Genomic DNA, 17,948 nt, shown 5'->3' with positions numbered 1-17,948 from the left:
GTGGTTCTGGCAAGTCACTGGGTGCCCTGCTCCGTCATCTCTGCGAGCTGGGGCATCGTCCAGGGCCCTGAGAGGCAGCCCCAGCATTCCTGGCTCCGGCAGACCACTCCCAGGCCCGGAGCGGACATTCGGCAGCTTTTGCCTCTGCCGCTGTCAACCTCGCGGGCCCCAGGGGCCAGGGTTTCCTGCGTGAGACCGGCATGTTATGAACAGGGAGCTGTGTGTTATTAGTTGTGAAAGATTCAACCCCATCAGAAAGCTGAAATGCTACAAGGCACATACGCCCTTCACCTCGATTCCTCCGGTGTTATTGTGCCGCATTTGCTTTCCGTCTCTCTCGTGTTCTCTTCCTCTTACTTTAAATGTATAGTTTATATTTCTTTTTCTTTGGGTGCACTGTTTAGACATTCTGACACCCGACCTCCAAAGGCATCAGCACGCACCTCCTAAAACTAGCACGTTCTCCCACATAGCTGCAATGTCATTATCACACCTGAGGGAACTGGTGTTGACACACTATGACCTAACATGAGGGCTGTCCATGGGAATGCGCCCCACCATCCCAGTAATATTCCTCCTGGTCCTTCGCCCTCGGTCATGCATTCTGTTCGGTCACCGTGTTTTCTGAGTCAACTTTAATCTCCAAGCCGTTTTTCATCCCCTTCCCGGTTTCTCCTGGCGGAGCAGAGCCGTGTGCCTGGGGCCGTGTGCCTCGTCCCGGGAGGCTGGTGGGCAGCTCCCTTCTGTAGAGGGGCTTTGATGCCACTATTTTAAGCCTCTGCCAATTAAAACCTAGTCCACAGCAGAGCGGGGCCAGGAGCTCGGCTCCAGGGTTGACGTGGCTGAGACATAAGGAAGCAGAAATCATTGGGAAACCCAGAAAAGAGAAGCTGCTGCTCCTTGGACCCCGTGAGTTCCAGGGGCCGTGAGCACAGCCCCTCGGCCCCCTCGGCCTTTTGACTCAAGACGAAAACGTCCCAGGCTCTGAAAGCCGGAACGAGGCCTGCCCCTTCAGGACCCAGCTGCCCGCGCTCCCGGTGCCTTGCAGAAAGCTCCCTAAAGCCGCTCTCGTCCCTGTCCCTGCAGGGAGAAGGCTGCTCAGAGCGGTTACTGAAAACAGGAACCTGCCCCTCTGCGAGGCCCGCGCCTTCCTCGTTTCTCACAGAGGAAGCGTGCGGCGTGTGTAGCAACTGCTGCTCGCCCTGATAGCATGGGCTTGTCTACGCCCCTGGGAGGCCGCGCCGCCCGCTCACTCCGCTGGACCCACCGCAGCTGATGCAGAGGCGCTGACGGCGATCCTGGCACCCCCTCGTCAGCTACTCCCAGGGGAGACCATGTCCAGCCTGTGAAGGTATCTTGGGGGATGTGGCAGGGGCCGGGCGGGGAGAGACGTCAGGAGCCCTTGGATACACAGCGGGCAGGGGGTGACTTCTGGGACACAGAGAAGCTCTCGGTGAGGACGGGCAGGGCACCGTCTGCAGGGAGACCCCGTGCCTCCCTCAGGGCGCAGCACGTCCCAGCTGCTCGGTGGGTATTTACTGCACAATTATACGACCCAGAGGGCTGGGGAGCTGGGGCCGGTACGGTCCTGCCCGGGCAGCCTCTGAGGCTGCAGAACAGCCTGGCACACAGCGGGCTTCTTACTAGGGACAGCTGCTGCTTGCAGTCAGACTTCTGGCCGTGTGGCCTTGGGCGAGCCAGCCTAAGCTCTCCAGGCCTTTATTCTCTCCTCTGTGAAGTGACAGCAATGGGATTTCCACTCACACAGGCAGCCCACACAGTGGGTGGATGGTACCTGCTCAGATATGCAAAGCGCCCGCCAGTCTCAGGCACAAAGAAGGTGCTCGATAAACCCTACCGGTAAGGAGGGCTGGTGTCTGAAGGTGCAGAGCGCCCAGACGGGCCGAATGCTCCTCGCGGTGCTTCTGGGAGTTTGGCGGCGGGAGCCTTCTTCAAGAAAACGCCAACCGTGGCTGATATGACGAGCGGTAAACACCAGAGGATGTGGTATGCGCACGTACGGGGCAAGGGCAGGATCGGAGAGGACGTGGGGAAGTAGGTTTCTCCCAGGGACATGGCACGCTCCACATTCTCTGAAGTTCCTAGGTGCCCAGCAGCCCTGGTGTGTCGGGGAAATGACCCTGGCTTTGGGCTCAGAATGTCCTGATTTGGGGGTCACGTACGCCAAAGGGAAGGGACAATGTCTCCCATGCCAAGTGGCTGGGGGAGGCGCGTTGCACGAAAAGCTGTTTTCCTACAGCCCTCAGAACAACGCTGTAAGACTGCAATTATTATCTGCTTTTGACAAGTAAGAAAACGAAACTCAGAGAGGTTAGGTGGTTCGTCCCAGTCCCCCAGCAGGGACAGGCTCCGAGGGCGGAGGTGGGGGTGGAGACAGCGGCCGTGAGAGCGAGCATGTGAAGGGCCGGACTGTGCATGTAAAGCAGTGCTCTTCGTGTGGGGAGAAACACACCCTGTATTCTGCGAATCGTCCCTCTGTGGTTTGCTCTGAGATGCTGAGCCGCAAGTCTCTAAACCGGGCTGTGGTCCTTTTAAAATTGGGGAGGTTAAGACCAAATCAAAGCTCTTGCAAAATCTTTTGCAATGGATACTCTCTAGGTAGGAGAATGCTATTCAAGAGCACTTAATGTGTTCTGACCAGCACACTGCCGCTAACACTAGAAGCCCGTGGGACGGACGGGCTGGAATCTAATCTAGACTGCGGCACCTTCAGCAGATGTGGAAGCAGAGCAGTCGGACGGCCGCACGGAAAGTCTCTGACTCAGTCGGCTGCCCCCTAGTCAACGTTCTGGGCCAGCCGCCAACGCGCTGTGCGACTGTGGGCAAGTCACTTTGCCTCTCTGAGCGTAGTTTCCTTTTCTTAAAAAGGCGGCCAGCTTCCTCATGTGTCTGTGACAAGATTAAATTACATTCGACATGTTGGAGATGCTAAATACCGTGGCTATTCATATCAAGCTGAGCCCAGACGATGGGAGGACGTCACCTTGCCCGGGCACTCCTGGGCGGTGTCACTCACTGCAGCGGGAAACACGACGCAGCCCCTCCTCCATGCTCCCGGCTGCCTGCTTCTGCGTGCTCCCCCGTCTGACACAGTCAGTGACCTTCCCCGGGTCTGCACTGCAGCAGACCAAAATCATTTTCCTAATACAGAAAAAAAATTTCCCCGCTCTGAGTTTTGAGAGCGGGCAATGTAGTTCAAGGGGAATGTACTTCTTAAAGACTTAGAAATTATTCATTCTGGTAAACCCCAGCCAGCTTCCTGCGCCCATAAATGCTGCTTGATTTTAATTTCTCATTTGACATTCAGCAAGCATTTATGTCCCCCAGCTCTGAGAGAGGCTGGAGCTTAAAAACCTCATTAAAAATTCCCAGCACGTCCAGCCAGACCATTTGGCTCTCGTCAGCAACCTGAGGGCCCCGGCAGGACTTTCGTCCAGCCAACCATCCCCTCATCCGTCTGTCCCTTCCACTATTAAATACACATTGAGGCCACGCCATGTGACCGGCTCTCTCCTAAGGAAATAGCACTCTGGGTCCAAACCACTTCCTCCCATCTGAGAACCGCCAGGGGAGGGGGCTCGTTTCGTTACAGTAACTCGAGCTACAGACAGAACCTGGGGCCTCAAGGGCTCAGCGACTCCCTTCTGTTGTCAAACAGCTCGGCCAGGTCCCAGTTCCCCCCTCAGCTCCTTCCAGGCAGCTGAGGCCGTGGCCAGAGGAGGACTCAGGTCTCAAGAAGGGTGCAGGAGGAGCTGGGAGACTCCCGGGGCTTCAGAAGGAAGTGGGGGCTGTCCTCCCGACTGTCCCGGGTCGGGGGTGGGGGGAATGACCACCCTGAGAGAGGCAGGCCGCCCCTGAGAGCCCAGCCCGGTCCAGGCTCTGTACAGACGACGCCTCCAGCCACCGAACTGCACTAAGTGAGCACATGCTATGTGCCAGGCACCTGCTCGGTCGTGGTTCTTCATCGAGGACTGTAACAGCACGGACTGGGTGCTCAGGGAGTTTACAACCTGGAGGCTGGAAACTCTTAGAGAAATGGATACATGATGACAAGTGGGGGTGTGTGCTACGTAGGGAGCAAGCCGGCCCCAAAACAGAGGTCAGAGGGGACCCAGTGGAGTCAGTCAAGTGTGTTAAATGTTAATGGCCACCCTAACCCTGGCAGGTAGCCACACTCCCTCCTGATTTACAGATGTGCCAGTTCTCCCTTCTTCTCCCCACGTACCCCTCCAAGTCACATGCACAACTGGTTTAAAACTCACACCCTCCAAATACAAATTCCAAGCACCCGAAGTGTCAGGACCCAGTTCTGGGTTTACTACTGAGTCAGTACACAGATGGGCCCACCCACCAAATACCTATCGTGCACCTGGCCCTCTAGCATGCAGAGAAGCAGCGACACAAGCTTGTCACCATCAAGGACAGAGACAGCTTTGTGCCATCCTCCATCCAATCCCTATGCCCGACAGTGCCGCAGTTAAGGGCCAGCCGGGCCCCGATCCTGGCTCCTCCTCTTACCGGCTGGGTGACCCCAGACGAGTTACGTAAATGCTCTGACCTCGGCTTCCTGCTCTTCACAAGGCACAGTGGGAGCGACAGGTCTCTCCCGGGCACCCTGACCCTTCCGTTTCCATCTGCCGTGCTCGTCTCCTTAAGGAACACCTGCTGTGTTCCCGCCAGGACCCAAACCGCATCTGAAGTCTCTGTCCTGACAGCACCCCCGTCACTCATCAAACAGAGACACAGACACTTGTGGAAATGACTGTCCTCTTTGAGGGCCATGGGTGTGTTCTGGGGGGGGGAGAAGAGAAAGGGGAGCTGAAGAGGGGGTGGGTGAGTGAGGGGCGGGGACCCTGAGCAGGAGTACATGCAGAGCATGCTCAGTGCACGCAGAGGCTCTTGGGAGGCAGGAGATACTGTAGACTTCTATCTCGCTCGACGTGTGTGGGAGCCACACTGGCGGTTCGCGTGTGTGGACACGAAACGACACTGAGTCTGGCCGGGAAACGTGACGTGGCAGAGCGGCCGCTGACTCGACAGGCCCTGGGCCCTGACGTCAGATTGCCGTTGGCGCCGCCCGAGACTCCCCACCCGCCCCCCTCGAATGAAGCCTGCATTTTCTAGGGGCCACATTTGAGACGGAAGGAAAAAGCCCACTCTGACCTCACTGTTTCCCTGCGCTGCGAAACGGGGCATCTGTGTCACCTAATGTCAAAATAGTTGTCTTTACAGCTGCTTTTCCATTGCGAACGTTGACGGTGTCAGCCGGCTTGCGGGCGCTGTGGGCGTCCGGGGCCTGGCCGGGGGTCTAAGCCCATTGGCAGCCTGGTTTTTGGCAGGAAATGGGTTCCGGGTCCAACAGAGTCACAGACAAGGTAGCACCGTAGCCCACCAGCCCTGTGCCTTGGGGGACCCCTGTGCAGGAAAGGCGGATCTAGAAAAGATAGAACTGGGGGGACTGTCACTTTTGATTTCAATGAGCAATAAGGCCAGACGCTGCTTCCCAGACTCCCACCAGGCCTGGGTAGAGAAGGCACGTCCATCTCTGGTCACACGGCCTGTCTGCGCAGGGACGAGCCTCGGACACCCCTGTCGCATGCTCACCCTGTACCACCTGCCTTCTAACCCCGACTCCGGAGAACCCAGCAAGGCAGAGACGGCTATGTCTGTCTCTAAATCAGAGACAACGGAAAGAAGCTTAGCGACTTAGTAAGGGGCAAAACTGGAACTTTGCCTAGCACCAGCTCGCCCCAAAGCTGGCTTCTTCCCATCATATCCTAAAACGACCCCAAGATGGTTTAGACTCTATAAGATGCTTGCATCCTGGTCTTAGGGGAAGCCGAGCCTCCCTGCTAGCCCCCTGGCTAGTCTCCTGGGCTCCCCAAGGTAGAAGGGCTCAGGACACAGGCTCACGGACGCAGGCGTCAGACCTGAGCGCCCAGCTGACAGACGGACAATGGCTCGCCCGCGGCGGACAGAGCGCTGCACACGCATACAGAGCCCTGTCCAAGCTCGCCGAGTGCACCTGAGCAGGTTGCTTGCCCTCTCTGAGCCTTTCCTGTGTAACAACAACATGAGGACACTGAATTGCTATTTTTCCATTGGCGCTCTAGGAAGTCCTAGGACGGGGGTGTGGTATCAGGAGGCAGCGAGAGGCCAGAGTGCTGCCCCCCGCCAGCCCCACCCAGCAGCTTGCCCTTGTCTATTTTATATTTGGAGCTTCTGCAGCGACTTTCTTAGGGCAGGTTTCCAGCCAGCATGCCTGGACTGCCTTGGCTAAGCAGGTCCCAGGGTCTCCTCCACGTGGCTCTCAGGGGCCCCGGCTTCGCATTGGGCGGGAGGAGGAGGCAGCGGGGTGGTGGTGCATCTTTCTGAGCTGGCTCCCCGCTCTCCATGGGTCCTGCCCTGCCCTGCCCGGTGCCCCAGGGCCCCAGCGGAACCGCAGCCTCCCTCGCCATGCGGGGAAAGGAGGACGTGGCGGCGTTGGTTGGCAGCCTGCGGCTGCACCTGCCCCAAGAGGAGAGCAGGGGACAATGTGGGTCACAGGGCAGGTGCACCTGTTGAGCGAGGTCAGGATGTGGTGGGGTACCCCCGGAAACCCTGCACGATCCTTGGCAGGGAAACCAACAGATGTCAAGCCCTGTCCCCGCTCTCGCTGTCCCTGTGGCAGAGCGCCATGACACAGGCAGCACCGGGCAGGTCCCAAGCCAACAGGGAGGGCAGTGGGTACCAGCCACAGAGCAGGGACAGCTGAGGCTAAAGGGCTTTGAATCACTGTCTGGCCCAGCCTCTCCCCATTGTATGTGAGGGCCTTGAGGGTGGGCAGTGAGCCGGCTGACCCCCAGCCCCTGGAGGACTTGGCTTTGGTAAACCTTTAGCTATCCTTTCTCGCCAAACTAATCTTTGCACTGGATATAATCTGTAATTTAGTCCTCGGAACAGTCCTGCAGGGCATGTACTTGGACCTCAAGTTTATGGATTTGAAAACTCGAGGCTCGGAGAAGTGCAGTAACTCCCCACGGGACACACCGCCAGCCAGGGCGGGCAGTCGCTGGAATCTGAACGCAGTCTGGCCTGCTCTTAAAAAACCTTTCGCGTCTCCCTCATCTTCCCAGGCTCTGCTCATGCATGTAGGGGGAAACCTGGAGATCTCAGAAAGGTGTAAAAAATAGGTAAATTCACCTCGGAGACATCTTGGGAATAATTTCCTTTAATATTTTTTACATGTGTGCATCAAAGATTTATAAAATCGGGATGGTGCCAACATATCTAGTTTTTCTTTCCTTTCCCCCAGAGCATGACCATCCTTTCAAATGGTGCTGTGACGTTTTCCCTATGGCTCACCGCGGCCCCCGACCATGCCCGGACACCGGACAGTGGCCTTGACTGCCAAGATCCGAGCGGGCCACAGCCGGGCTCCCCCTCCTGTCCCTGCCACTCCCCACGGCCAGACCCCCAGGCCTGGGCTTCCAAACATTGCCGCCTGACATCCACAAGGCCCCTTGGCACCTCTGTGTCCCTTGCACTAAAGAGTCACCCAGAAGTTTATCGTCCCCAATGGGTGCTTTGATGACTTTTGAAAATCACTTTCCTGTTGCACTCATAGACCACCGGTTTCGGAGTCAGCCACACCTGGCGTGAACCCCAGCCCTCCCTCTTCCTGGTCCTGTGGCCTCGGACAGGTCCCCTCCTTTACCTCACCTGTGCTGTGGAGCTACGCTGCGAGCCACCCAGAGCGCGGCCCCTGTACAGGGCTCAGCCCCGCCGGGTGTGGGGCGAGAGCAGACCGCTGGGAAGGAGGTGGGGCCGAGGTTCTGGGAAGGCTGCTGGGGTTGGGCTACAGTGAGCGGGAGAGCCCCACTTGTGGCCTCCCCCGTGCACATTCGAAGCAAATCCTGCGAGTGGGCTGGGGGCCGTCACCCTTTGCAGGAGACATTCAGAGGCCGAAGGGGGGACTGAGTCCCTGAGTGGGTTTGCACATTCCCACCGTCACCACAGTGTTTCAGCCGCCCCTGGTTTTACTAGAGTCCAGGCCTGCCTGCCCTTGGTGGAGCACCCCCTTGGCACGCTGTGAAGCGGTTCGGGTGACCTTCCCTTCCAACAGCGAGGTCCCGGGGACCCTGACCCCTGTGTTTACGAGATAATGCAGAGCACACGCTGAGAGGGGCCCCGGGCTGGTCCGGCAGAAACCTCGCCGGCGCAGGCACGTCCCACATTCCTGCCGGCAACTCCCTGCCGGCCGTGACCCCTCCGTACCGTGCGTCCCCTCTCACGGTGGCCCGCCGTTCGCTGACCCCAGTTCTTGGTGATCTCGTCCCCATGGAGAGACGAAGCGTGGCCCCGGGGAAAGGACACGGGTTCTGAAGGCAGGAGAGGTAGGTGGGCCCCTGCGCTGCCGAGCTCCCTGGCTGACCTCCACGGGGGAGGCAGAGCAGGAACCGCTCTCCGCCTGGGGTGGCGGGGACGCTGCCTGGGAGGAGGACTGAACGCAATGGCGGCTGCTGACGGCCCGCCAGGAGGGCTGGCCGGGGAGCACACGCGAACTGCCTCCCCTGACCCGGACAGACAGAAAGACAAAATTTGCTTTCTGTCTAACGGGACATCATACGAAAGGGACGACGGTCTTTCTCTCTTATTAATAATGTTCCAAAAGTCACTGAGTCTTGATTGCTAGAGTTAATTAAGTGGCTCTCTCTTTGGAGAGAATCCTCTCCCCTCTTCTCATTTTGCAAGAGGAACACACAGAGGCCCGAGTTCACGCACAGAGGACAGCGCTGCTCCGAAGGCTGGTGCGGGGGTGGGGGGTGGGATAAGGGGCAGGGAGATCAGCTCTGACCCTCGGACAGCACAAAGCCAAGCGGGAGCGGGATCAAGAATTTTTAGCGCCAGAGTTAATTAACTTATTTCATTCTTCTGCCCTCTCCTCATTGTTTCTCGAAGCAATTATGTCTCCTACCCTCTCCCACCTCCGGCTCCTGCATAAAACTGTCACAGATGAAATCAAATTGTTCAGCCATTTCATTAGGGAGACTCCGGCTCTCATTCTCTGGGGCATTTCTCACTCTTATCCAATCACTGTCTCTTTCGGAGAAGTTAACTCCTTCCTGGAGACCACGGGAAGCCGGTGAGCGCCACTGAGGGGCTGGTGCGCCGGGTGGGCTTCTCTGACCAGTGCGGGATGTGGTGAGCCTGGGCCCCGGCCCCGGCCCGCACGCGGACCGCCAGACAGACAGGGCGAGGGCGCGTGTCGGAGTACAAGACCCCAGACGCCTGGGACCTACTGCACCTTTCTCATCTCTTGACCCCGGGTAGGTTTCTTTTCTTGGAGGGCCCTCAGCATTCCCAGCTGAAAACTGCAAGTTTTGAGTCTTTTTCACCCTGTGCTAGATTCCGTGAGTCCCCCCGACGCGCACGCGGATGTCTGAGGGTTACCAAGCTGTTGGAGGAGTGCTGAAGTCAGAGCTCACTTGCACGGGTAACCAGGTCTTTTCCCGAGGAGTGTGCAGGGGTTGCGGTGTACAGGGAGGGCTGGGGTGGACATGAGAACCGGAGGCCACTGCTTGGCAGTGGCTCAGAGGAGAGGATGGGGCAGGGGGGAAGAGAAGACAGGCCAGGGGGACGGGGCCCGGGGGTGTCTGGAGGGGTGCGGTATGACACCACGAGCAGGTGCCCTGGGCACAGGGTTAAAGGAGCAATCCTCTGTCTTTGTTGGTCCCTGACACCAAGTGCCAGGCGATAGGAAAGAGGGTGGCACTGTTAGGAGAGCGGGGGGACAGTGCAGTGTGCTGCGGTACGGGGACACGAGAGAGACTGAGGTGGGGGAGGCCTGCACACACGGTTCAAGGTCATCTCTGCAAGATGGGCCTGCTAGGGCCTCGCCGCACAGGTCCCGGCAGCTTTCTGCAGCAGGCCAACAGCCTTGGCAATGACAGACGGGGAGGCCGGGGGACGGGGTGACTGGTGGGCTCCAGGAAGGCACTGGGAATAGGACAGAGACGGAGGGAGGCCTCAGTGGGACATCTGTGCACACTACGTGGCTGTCAGCTCCTCCGAGTCAGAGGCTGCTGGCTTTGCTCTTGCCCCGACACACCTGAGGGGGTGGGATCACGGGGGCCTGCCTTTCAGGAGGGGCGGGCTCAGTGCCCAGCAGGGCAGACCCCTGGGGAGTGTCTGCCGGACTGCAGGGGAGAGGTTCTTGTCTTTCTGCCAGGCATGGGTCCCAAGCACACTTTTGGAGCACTGTTTTTCTTGCCTTCGTGCAACAGGCTAGGGGCTGGGGACCGAGGAAACTCGTCCCTGCCGCTGGAGCCAGGCCGATGCTGTGAAAGCCTGCCAGTGCCAGCTTGCAGGAGAGGCCCTGCCGGGGTCACGGGTGTCCCCTTGGCTATATTCGGGGCGGGGCAGGCATGGTGGAGAAAGAAGGGCCAGCCTCGCATCAGGAGCGGCTCACCCTCACCCGCTGCCCTGCTGTTTCTGGGCTCAGAGACCAGGGCGGTCAGAGTGAGACAGAATTCTTAACTTTGAACGCGAGGCCTGTTCCGGCCACACCGTCTACGGTGCAGAATGAGCTCATGGTTTTTGCAAACTCTGTAATCACCTCAAGAGCAGCACCTTTCTATTATATTATATTCCTTTGAGTTATAACTGACCAGTGGTTCATATAAACATTTGAAACATATTCACTTCCAGAAAGCCCTCGCTTTGGGTTTCCTTGTTCCCTAATCCATGGAGCATCCCGTCTCCCTTCCTCCTCTCAAGAAGGAAGTGGCGCAGCCTTTGGGAGGCCTCGCTTGGAGAGCACACAGCGCGTCCCACCACAGTCTGGGGGGAAGTGCGCGGAGGAAGGCCCTGAGGCCGAGTGGGGTGGGCCTGGCTGACTTTTGGACCCTCTCAGAGGCCCGAGGCCTTGATCCCAAATGGCAGACAGAGAACAGGAGACAGCGCGAGAGTCTCTAGATGGGCTGCACCTGGTGGGGCGGGGGTGGAGGTGGGGGCGCTGGGGCGGGGCAGGCTGCCGCCAGCCCTCCTCGCTGTCCCCAGGAGACGGATGCTGCAGAGCTGAGGGTGTGGCCTCTGGGCTCCAGGCAGCGGGGAGGGCGGCTTTATTCTGCGGTCACCTGAGTCCCTTTCTGAGGCCCTTGCGTGAGGCCCACAGTCTGAATGCTCATCTTCCGGGACGATCAGAAAAGGCGTGTGGAATGGCGGTAACTCGCGTGGGCTTTTCTGTCGGGTCATGCTAAGTGTTTCTCATGGTTTACCCATCCATTTTGCAGCCACGACCTGATGTCATTTTCTTACTATTCCCCACAACAGGCAGGAAGAGGTCGTTATGTGTCCAAGGTCACCTAGCTTGTGTGTTCCAATACAGAACCTGAACCATTATGGAACAAACCAGAGACTGAGCATCTGTGGTTCAAACCCCAGCCCCGTGGTTACAGGTTACGTGCTGTGTGACCTTAGATAAGTCCCCTGCCCTCTCTGAGACTCTGTTTCCTTCACTGCATTGGGGTTAGGATGCAGGGACTTGACAATAATCGAAGGTATACAATGAAATCTGTACAGATTTCACTGTACAGTGCAATGGAATGTTACTGAACCATAGAAAAGAATGAAGCCTTGCCATTTGCCACGACACGGATGGGCCTGGAGGGCGTTCAGCTCAGCGAGATAAGTCAGACGGGGGAAGACAAGGAGCACATGATTTCACTTACATGTGAGATCTAAAGAATGAAATAAACAGACAAAACCGAAACAAACTCCCAGCAGAGAGAATAAACTGGTGGTCGCCAGCTAGGAGGGGGGTTGGTGGGCTGAATAAAAAACGGGAAAGGATTAAGAAGTACGAATCGCCGGTCACAAAAATAGTCACCGAGTTGTCAAGTAGAACATAGCAGATACAGTCAATACTACTGTAATGACTACGTATGGTCTCAGGGTGATCACCTCGTAGGGTTTATAAATGTCAAATCGCTATGCCGTGCACCTGAAACTAATATAATATCGTGTTATCAACTGGCGCTGGAAAACAACTTTTTAAAAAGTACCGGCAGATGTAAAACTGTGACGCACGCAGCACATTTGAGGTTGTATTGTGGAGTTCTCCTTTTGCCCCGTCTGTTCGGCCACGCTGGGGAGCTCGAACAGAAGAGAGAATGGTGCAGCGGAAAGCCCCCCGCCCGCCCCGTCTGGGTCGGAAAGCGGCGTCCAGCGCAGTGCTGGGCGCCGGGTGCCAGGAGCCCAGGGCACAGCCTTGGGAGTGAGAGGCCCCACGGGCCACGTGACCCTCCGAGGCTCTCACACAAACACGGCTGGCAGCTCTCTGTCACCCGGCATGCAGGGGAATGGAAACTTTCGCCACCAACAGCATTTGCTAGCAACTTCCCTCTCTGCGGTTTTTCTCTGTCATTCCCTTGATAAAAGAACTCGCACTGTGTAAATGTAACCAGCATTCTCGAACCTCATCTGCACATGAAAACAGCCACCCTTGAAGAGCAAGCCGCCTGAACCATGAGGCACGATGCGCCGTGACCCGGGCGGTTCCCCACCCGGCAGGCTGGGCGCGTGGCTGACTGTCTGTGTGTACCCCCTGTGTCGCAGGCCTCGCCAGCCGTCCACAGCCCCGGGAGCGAGCGAGATGGGAAACAGCGTGAGGTCCACCCCGGCGCCTCCCGAGAGGACTCTGCCCTGCCCGGACGGTAAGTCTGGCTGCTCCCTGCCTAACCCTGCCCTACACGCGCTCGGGGCAAAGACGGGGTGACGGGGGTGCTGGCCACTGTGTGGACAGAGCAGTGGGTGCACACGGGTCCCTCGTGTTGCGCATAGGTTGCTCTGTCACAATGAAATGTTTAAGAGGACCGGGCAGTGGCACCCTGGATGGGTGCCGATCTGCTGGCGTTTGGGGGCGAGCCCCTGAGAAGGGCTGGTTCAATGCCCTCGCTTTATAGGCAGAGGAAACGCAGGCTCACCGCGGGAACGTGGGCTCTTTGTGGATTCCCACCCAGGTGGGCCTTGCTCTGGAAGCTAGGCTCTCGCTTGCCACTGACCCGGCCAGCCTGTGCTTCAACGTTGTCATGCGCATAATGGCATCACGGGCACGTAATCCGTGTTACCAAAGCTCTGCTCGGGCTTTCGTGGTGATGTGACTTGACAAAGTCAGACGCTAGACCTAGGAAATCTCCCGGAAAACAAAGAAACTCTGTGTTCCGTGGGTAGGGTCACAAGGGTCAGGCGTTCTCAGGGAGGGCACAATGTCCCAGGTTCATCAGTGATGACAAAGGTCAGCCTTTCCCAGAGATGCCAGGTGGAGCGAGACCCCCGAAGCGACAGTCCTTCGGGGGCCGGCCGGAGAGCTGGGACGGGACACCAGCGAGCAGGAGAGGATGGCCCGGAGTAAGATCCACCATGCTCTGGGTTCACGGTGCCGATCGCTTCCAACAGCCTGGCTTTATTTGGCAGGCATGGCGCTGGGGCACACACTGTATGGGTCCTCTAGGTTGTTGGGAAGGGGTGGCCAGGAGGCCAGGTGATCCACCGATGTCCCCGGGCTGAGTCACTAGGACACCTTAGGACATTCCCTCCTCCCTTTCTTAGCACAGCACTCAGGGCCTGGCTTCCCTCTGCTCACAGAGGTGACCACGCCTAACCCCCCACGCCCCGTGTGCCACGGCCCCAGGCACAGATGTTCACCGGAGCGCCTGCCAGGCCGCGGCTCAGTGCGGGAGTGGACAGAGCCAGGTTCCCGCCCTGCCCCTTCCTGCTGCTCACTCCATGACCTCCGTGGCCCCTAAAGAGGCAGCCTTCTCACTTTTTCCAAAATGCAGACAGCCAGGCTCTGCTGGGCCTCACGGCCCCTCAGACGTCCCCATGGGGGTATAGGGGGACCCCGCCACCCTGCTCCCCGCCCGTGTCAGCTGCAGGCACTAGGAGTGGCCCCCCTTTCTAGCCCAGTAACTGCCCCCACCCCAGTGAAAGAGGGGAAAGGAAGAGCTCCTGGGACAGAGGAGCTAGAGCCGTGAGACGCGGCGGAGCAGAGTATGTGCCCCCGGGGCCTCTGACGAGCAGGGGGCCCCTGCCTCCCACGCAGAGCTCAGGGCTGTGCGGAGCTGCCAAGCCCGCCACGGCTGGGAGAAAGCCCGGCCCCTCCTCCCAACTTCTCCAAACCCGCTCAAGCCACGCTCCCTCCCAGGTCACGGCCACTGCTAGAAAACCGACACGGTGATGCCGAGGGCCCGGGCATGCTCAGTGGGCTCCCGCCCAGCAAACCCGTTTCTCGTTGTCGCCTCTCACACTGGGGCCAAGGGGGTCTGCATGCCTGAGCAACCCCCATGAAAACACAGACCTCCAACACTCGCTCATTTGCCTTTAGTTTTTACATGCAAATCGTCATGAAGTAAGTTTCTCTTTTTCCACTGTGTGGGTGGGAGGTCACCTCGAGAGAGGAGGCAGAGGGGTCTCCCCACCCCTCCACCCCCCCGGTAGAGAATTCCCCAGGTCAGACCCGGTCTGTAATCCAGGCAACCACATCAAGGGCCGGCGGGTGGCTTTTCCATCCCCCACCCCTCAAAAGTTCCCCTTGTGATCAGCCCTTACTCGATTTCCTCTTTTCTCTGACACCTACGGGGATGAGGGAGAAGAACGTGGCACCGTTGGTGCTGCATTCATTAGCCTTTATCCAAATGAAGCAAAAGGCTCGGCCTTTCACGGAACACGCACCTCCTCAGCTCACCCAGGTGCCTATTCACCTGGTTAGTCTCAGGTGCCCGGAGGGGGCGCGAGGGGCTGCTGCTTCAGTCCCCCCCACATTCGGGGCCTCCTCGCCATGAGCAGGAGCAACAGAGAGTTAAGCGCCAAAAGCCCCTCGGAAGGCCAACCAGTAGACTTTTAAGACAGACAAATTTTCCAAGCTTTCAGGAGCTCGTTGTCCCCTCAAACCCGAACTGTAACTCTTCTCCTAAACTGAGCTTCCTGGAACATTCCTGGTTGGTCTAGTTCCCAGAGACTGACATCACAGTAGTCAAAGAGGTAGCAGAACTTGCAGAAATAGGGCAGGCCTCAGAGGCCAATGACCTTGTGGAGCTGCTGGTACTGTGCCCCGGAAGCCGTGGGGCCTTAGGCAAGTCACTCGGCCTGTGGGAGGCAGGACTCAGCTCTCTGACATCAGAATGATCCCTCCCTCATGGGCCAGAGCACGGCACAAGGGAGCTCGCTGACAAATGTGAGTGGAAGCCTGTTTTTCCAACTCCACTTGGGGTTCTCTGCATGCATGGGGCTGCGTCTGAGAAGGCCATCCCCTCACAAAACTATGAAGCCGTACAATGGAGAACTCCATGCGTGTTTGCCAGCATCCCGAACAGCTCGTTTTCCCCTACCGTTCTACGCATGCTCCAGACGCCTGCTTTGCATCAGACACAGGCAGTCCAGCCTGGAACCTAGGGAATGCCCGTGTCTCGGGGAGACCAAGCATGTCTGTCTTATAAAGAGAGAGTTTAGTCACGTCACTGGGGTCTTGTACCCCTGGTCCATTCTCACCCTTACATGACCCGACCTAAAGTGAGGCCTCCCTGATGGGGTGGCGGGGGGAGCCGCCACCCCAGCCATTGCTGTGCGGACCCCCTTCTGCACAAGGATGGAAACATGCTAAGCAGTGTATTTACATAGCCTCAAGGGCACTGCCCTTGTGGAAAAAGGGGTGGGCGGGGTTCTGGGGAGGAAGACGGGGGCAGGGAAGTCTCAGACTCAGCCTGGCACATCTCAGGGAGTGGTCCTCAGAGCCTAGCCTCAGCTCCCCTGGGAAGCCATCAAATGCAGATTCCCAGGCCCCACTCCAGGCCTGCTCATCAGAATCCAGTGACGGTGGGCGGGACCAGCACACTTAATGGCTGGCAAGCCGCCAGTGCACCTCAAACCCCTAAGCCTGCAGACCATGGACCTAGCTTTCAGTGAGGCCCTTACACAAACACCCAGCGAGAGACGGGATTCCGCGGTTGTCTCTGCCGGGTTCTCTGTCCTCGCTTGCGAATCAGGGATGATCAGTTACTTGTGGCCCAGAGCGCTCTAGACACGACGCCAGGTGCTTTACCCACAGCAAGACTTAGTTCTCACGACGGCCGCAGCAGATCAACACCTTTATCCTCTCCACTTCGCAGTTGAGGAAACTGAGGCGCAGGCCGTGCTCTGTGGTGGCCTGTTGGGCTGGACCTTCCCCAGGCCAGCCTGCCCAGCCCTGTCTGATTGGTCAGTCGTATGTGCGTGTGTTTCCTGGGAAAGCTACAAAAAGTAGGGCCTGCTTTGAGCCCTCGGGAGGCCATGAGCTCGGGCGTGACCCAAGGGAGGCACGAGCAGAAGCTGAAATCGCTGGCCTTCCGTCCTTGCCCCCCGACTCCCCCGAGCCGCTGTGCCAGTTCTGACGCCTCATTTAACCTAGCCTTTGTCCTGACTTGTCAAGGATCAAGTGTTAACTGGGGGGAGCCTGGTAATTCAGCGCCAAGGAGAGCCGTGTGGCTTTGTGACATGACCATCGATTTAGAAATCTCCATACTCTCTCCTGGACGTGTTACTCAAACTCCCCCAGCCTTGGTTTCTTCAGCCTTTAAGCAAGAATAGACGTTCCCTAATGAACGCCTGTGTTTGCTGGGTGATTGCACACGAGACCTACTAAAAGGTTTCCAGCGTCTCAAAAGAAATAGTGACAATGCTCCAAGAAATAATAATGCTGTAAAAAGGGAGGGGGCTCTCATCTTTGACCTCGTAATATCTGTGGCTGGTGAGTTCTGCCTGGGTTTCCTTCCTTTTTTGGATCCGTCTTCTATTTTTACACTTTTGTACATTTTGTTCGGTCTGACTCATTTTTGAGCTAAGCTATCAGCAGATATTCAGTGTTTTGAATTTCGTCTTCTGTTCTCACCACATGGAGTTTGTTTTTAGCAGATAAGAGTATTTTCAAACGTACGTGACTAAGAGGCTTTTGAGAATGCGGGCTGCCGTGGCTGCAGTGGGTCCGGGACTGGGGAATGGTAACCCGCCCTATGGCACATGAATGGTGCTGGGGTGGGAGGCACGCTGACCGAGGTGGGCTCCGGACGCCTGCTGGTCCCAACCAGCCCATTCGAGGCCGTTTTGATGTTTCCCATTGTTATACATAAAGAGATCAAGCTCAGATTAGTTAAAAATAAACCTCTTCCCAAATCGCAGAGCTATTAAGTGGCGGAGGTGGGATCTAAGGCAGGTCTGATTGATTCCAAAGCCCACTCTCTCTTCTGAAAATCCTCTCTGGGTTTCTCTTTTCATTCCTGGCACATATTTCGTCACTTCGTGTGTTGCCTTATCTGCCATCCACAATAATTCCTGCAGCTTCCCCAGCGCTCCTCCAGGTCACCCACTGATCTGGTTCAAGTCCAATGCCGGGGGCTCCAGGAACGTGTGACAATACACTGGACCCTGACAAGCATACCTCAGTGTGTGTTGTGCTGCGGGGGCCAAAGCTCAGGGATGACTTAGGTGGGGTCCCGCCACCCACGGCCTGTGGGAGGGCCGCCCTTCCTTCAGAACTGCTAACAAATCCCAGTGTCTTCTCCCCGTCTGTCTGTTTTCCTGACACTGGTGACAAGGTGACAGTGGGCCTGATCTCGTGCAAAGGGCCACGTGAAGGCGGTGCTTACGTTGAAGCAAAAGCCCCGGTGAAAGACTTATCTGATTGATGTTTAGGCGCTATTAACTATAAACACCTTGTTATTACGGGAAATTCCACAGGAAACTCACCTTTGCTATTGCGAAATTGAAACACTCCAGCCCCTGGAGCCTGCCTCTTCACCACCCACCCTTGGAACCATTGTTTTTGTCGCGGGGTTTTGCTTTTGTTTTTGTTTCTGCTAGTTTTTGGCTCTGACGTTAGGAAAGACGGCTGCTCTGTTTCACAGTCTCACTCTGGA

General features: G+C 57.4%; 2 protein-coding genes across 3 annotated transcripts in view; one reads left to right on the top strand and one right to left on the bottom strand.

Annotated features, from left to right (window-relative positions):
- TG (thyroglobulin) overlaps positions 1–17,948 on the bottom strand; it is a 200,486-nt gene that overhangs the window by 48,906 nt on the left and 133,632 nt on the right. The window lies entirely within an intron of this gene.
- SLA (Src like adaptor) overlaps positions 1–17,948 on the top strand; it is a 74,236-nt gene that overhangs the window by 41,121 nt on the left and 15,167 nt on the right. Inside the window, exons 2-3 of one of the 2 annotated variants that reach the window (XM_036031440.1) lie at positions 1,087–1,351; positions 12,619–12,716. In XM_036031440.1, coding sequence (XP_035887333.1) covers positions 12,656–12,716 — 61 coding nt within the window. In that variant the 5' untranslated portion in view covers positions 1,087–1,351; positions 12,619–12,655. Of the gene's footprint in view, positions 1–1,086; positions 1,352–12,338; positions 12,717–17,948 lie in introns of those variants that run through there. The other variant, XM_028533894.2, reaches the window with a different exon arrangement.

The sequence above is a fragment of the Phyllostomus discolor genome, chromosome 7 (genome assembly GCF_004126475.2).
Source record: "Phyllostomus discolor isolate MPI-MPIP mPhyDis1 chromosome 7, mPhyDis1.pri.v3, whole genome shotgun sequence".
Taxonomy (NCBI): Eukaryota; Metazoa; Chordata; class Mammalia; order Chiroptera; family Phyllostomidae; genus Phyllostomus; species Phyllostomus discolor.
The sequence above is the reverse complement of the archived record's forward strand: the minus strand, read 5'-3'. Positions and strand labels throughout refer to the sequence as shown.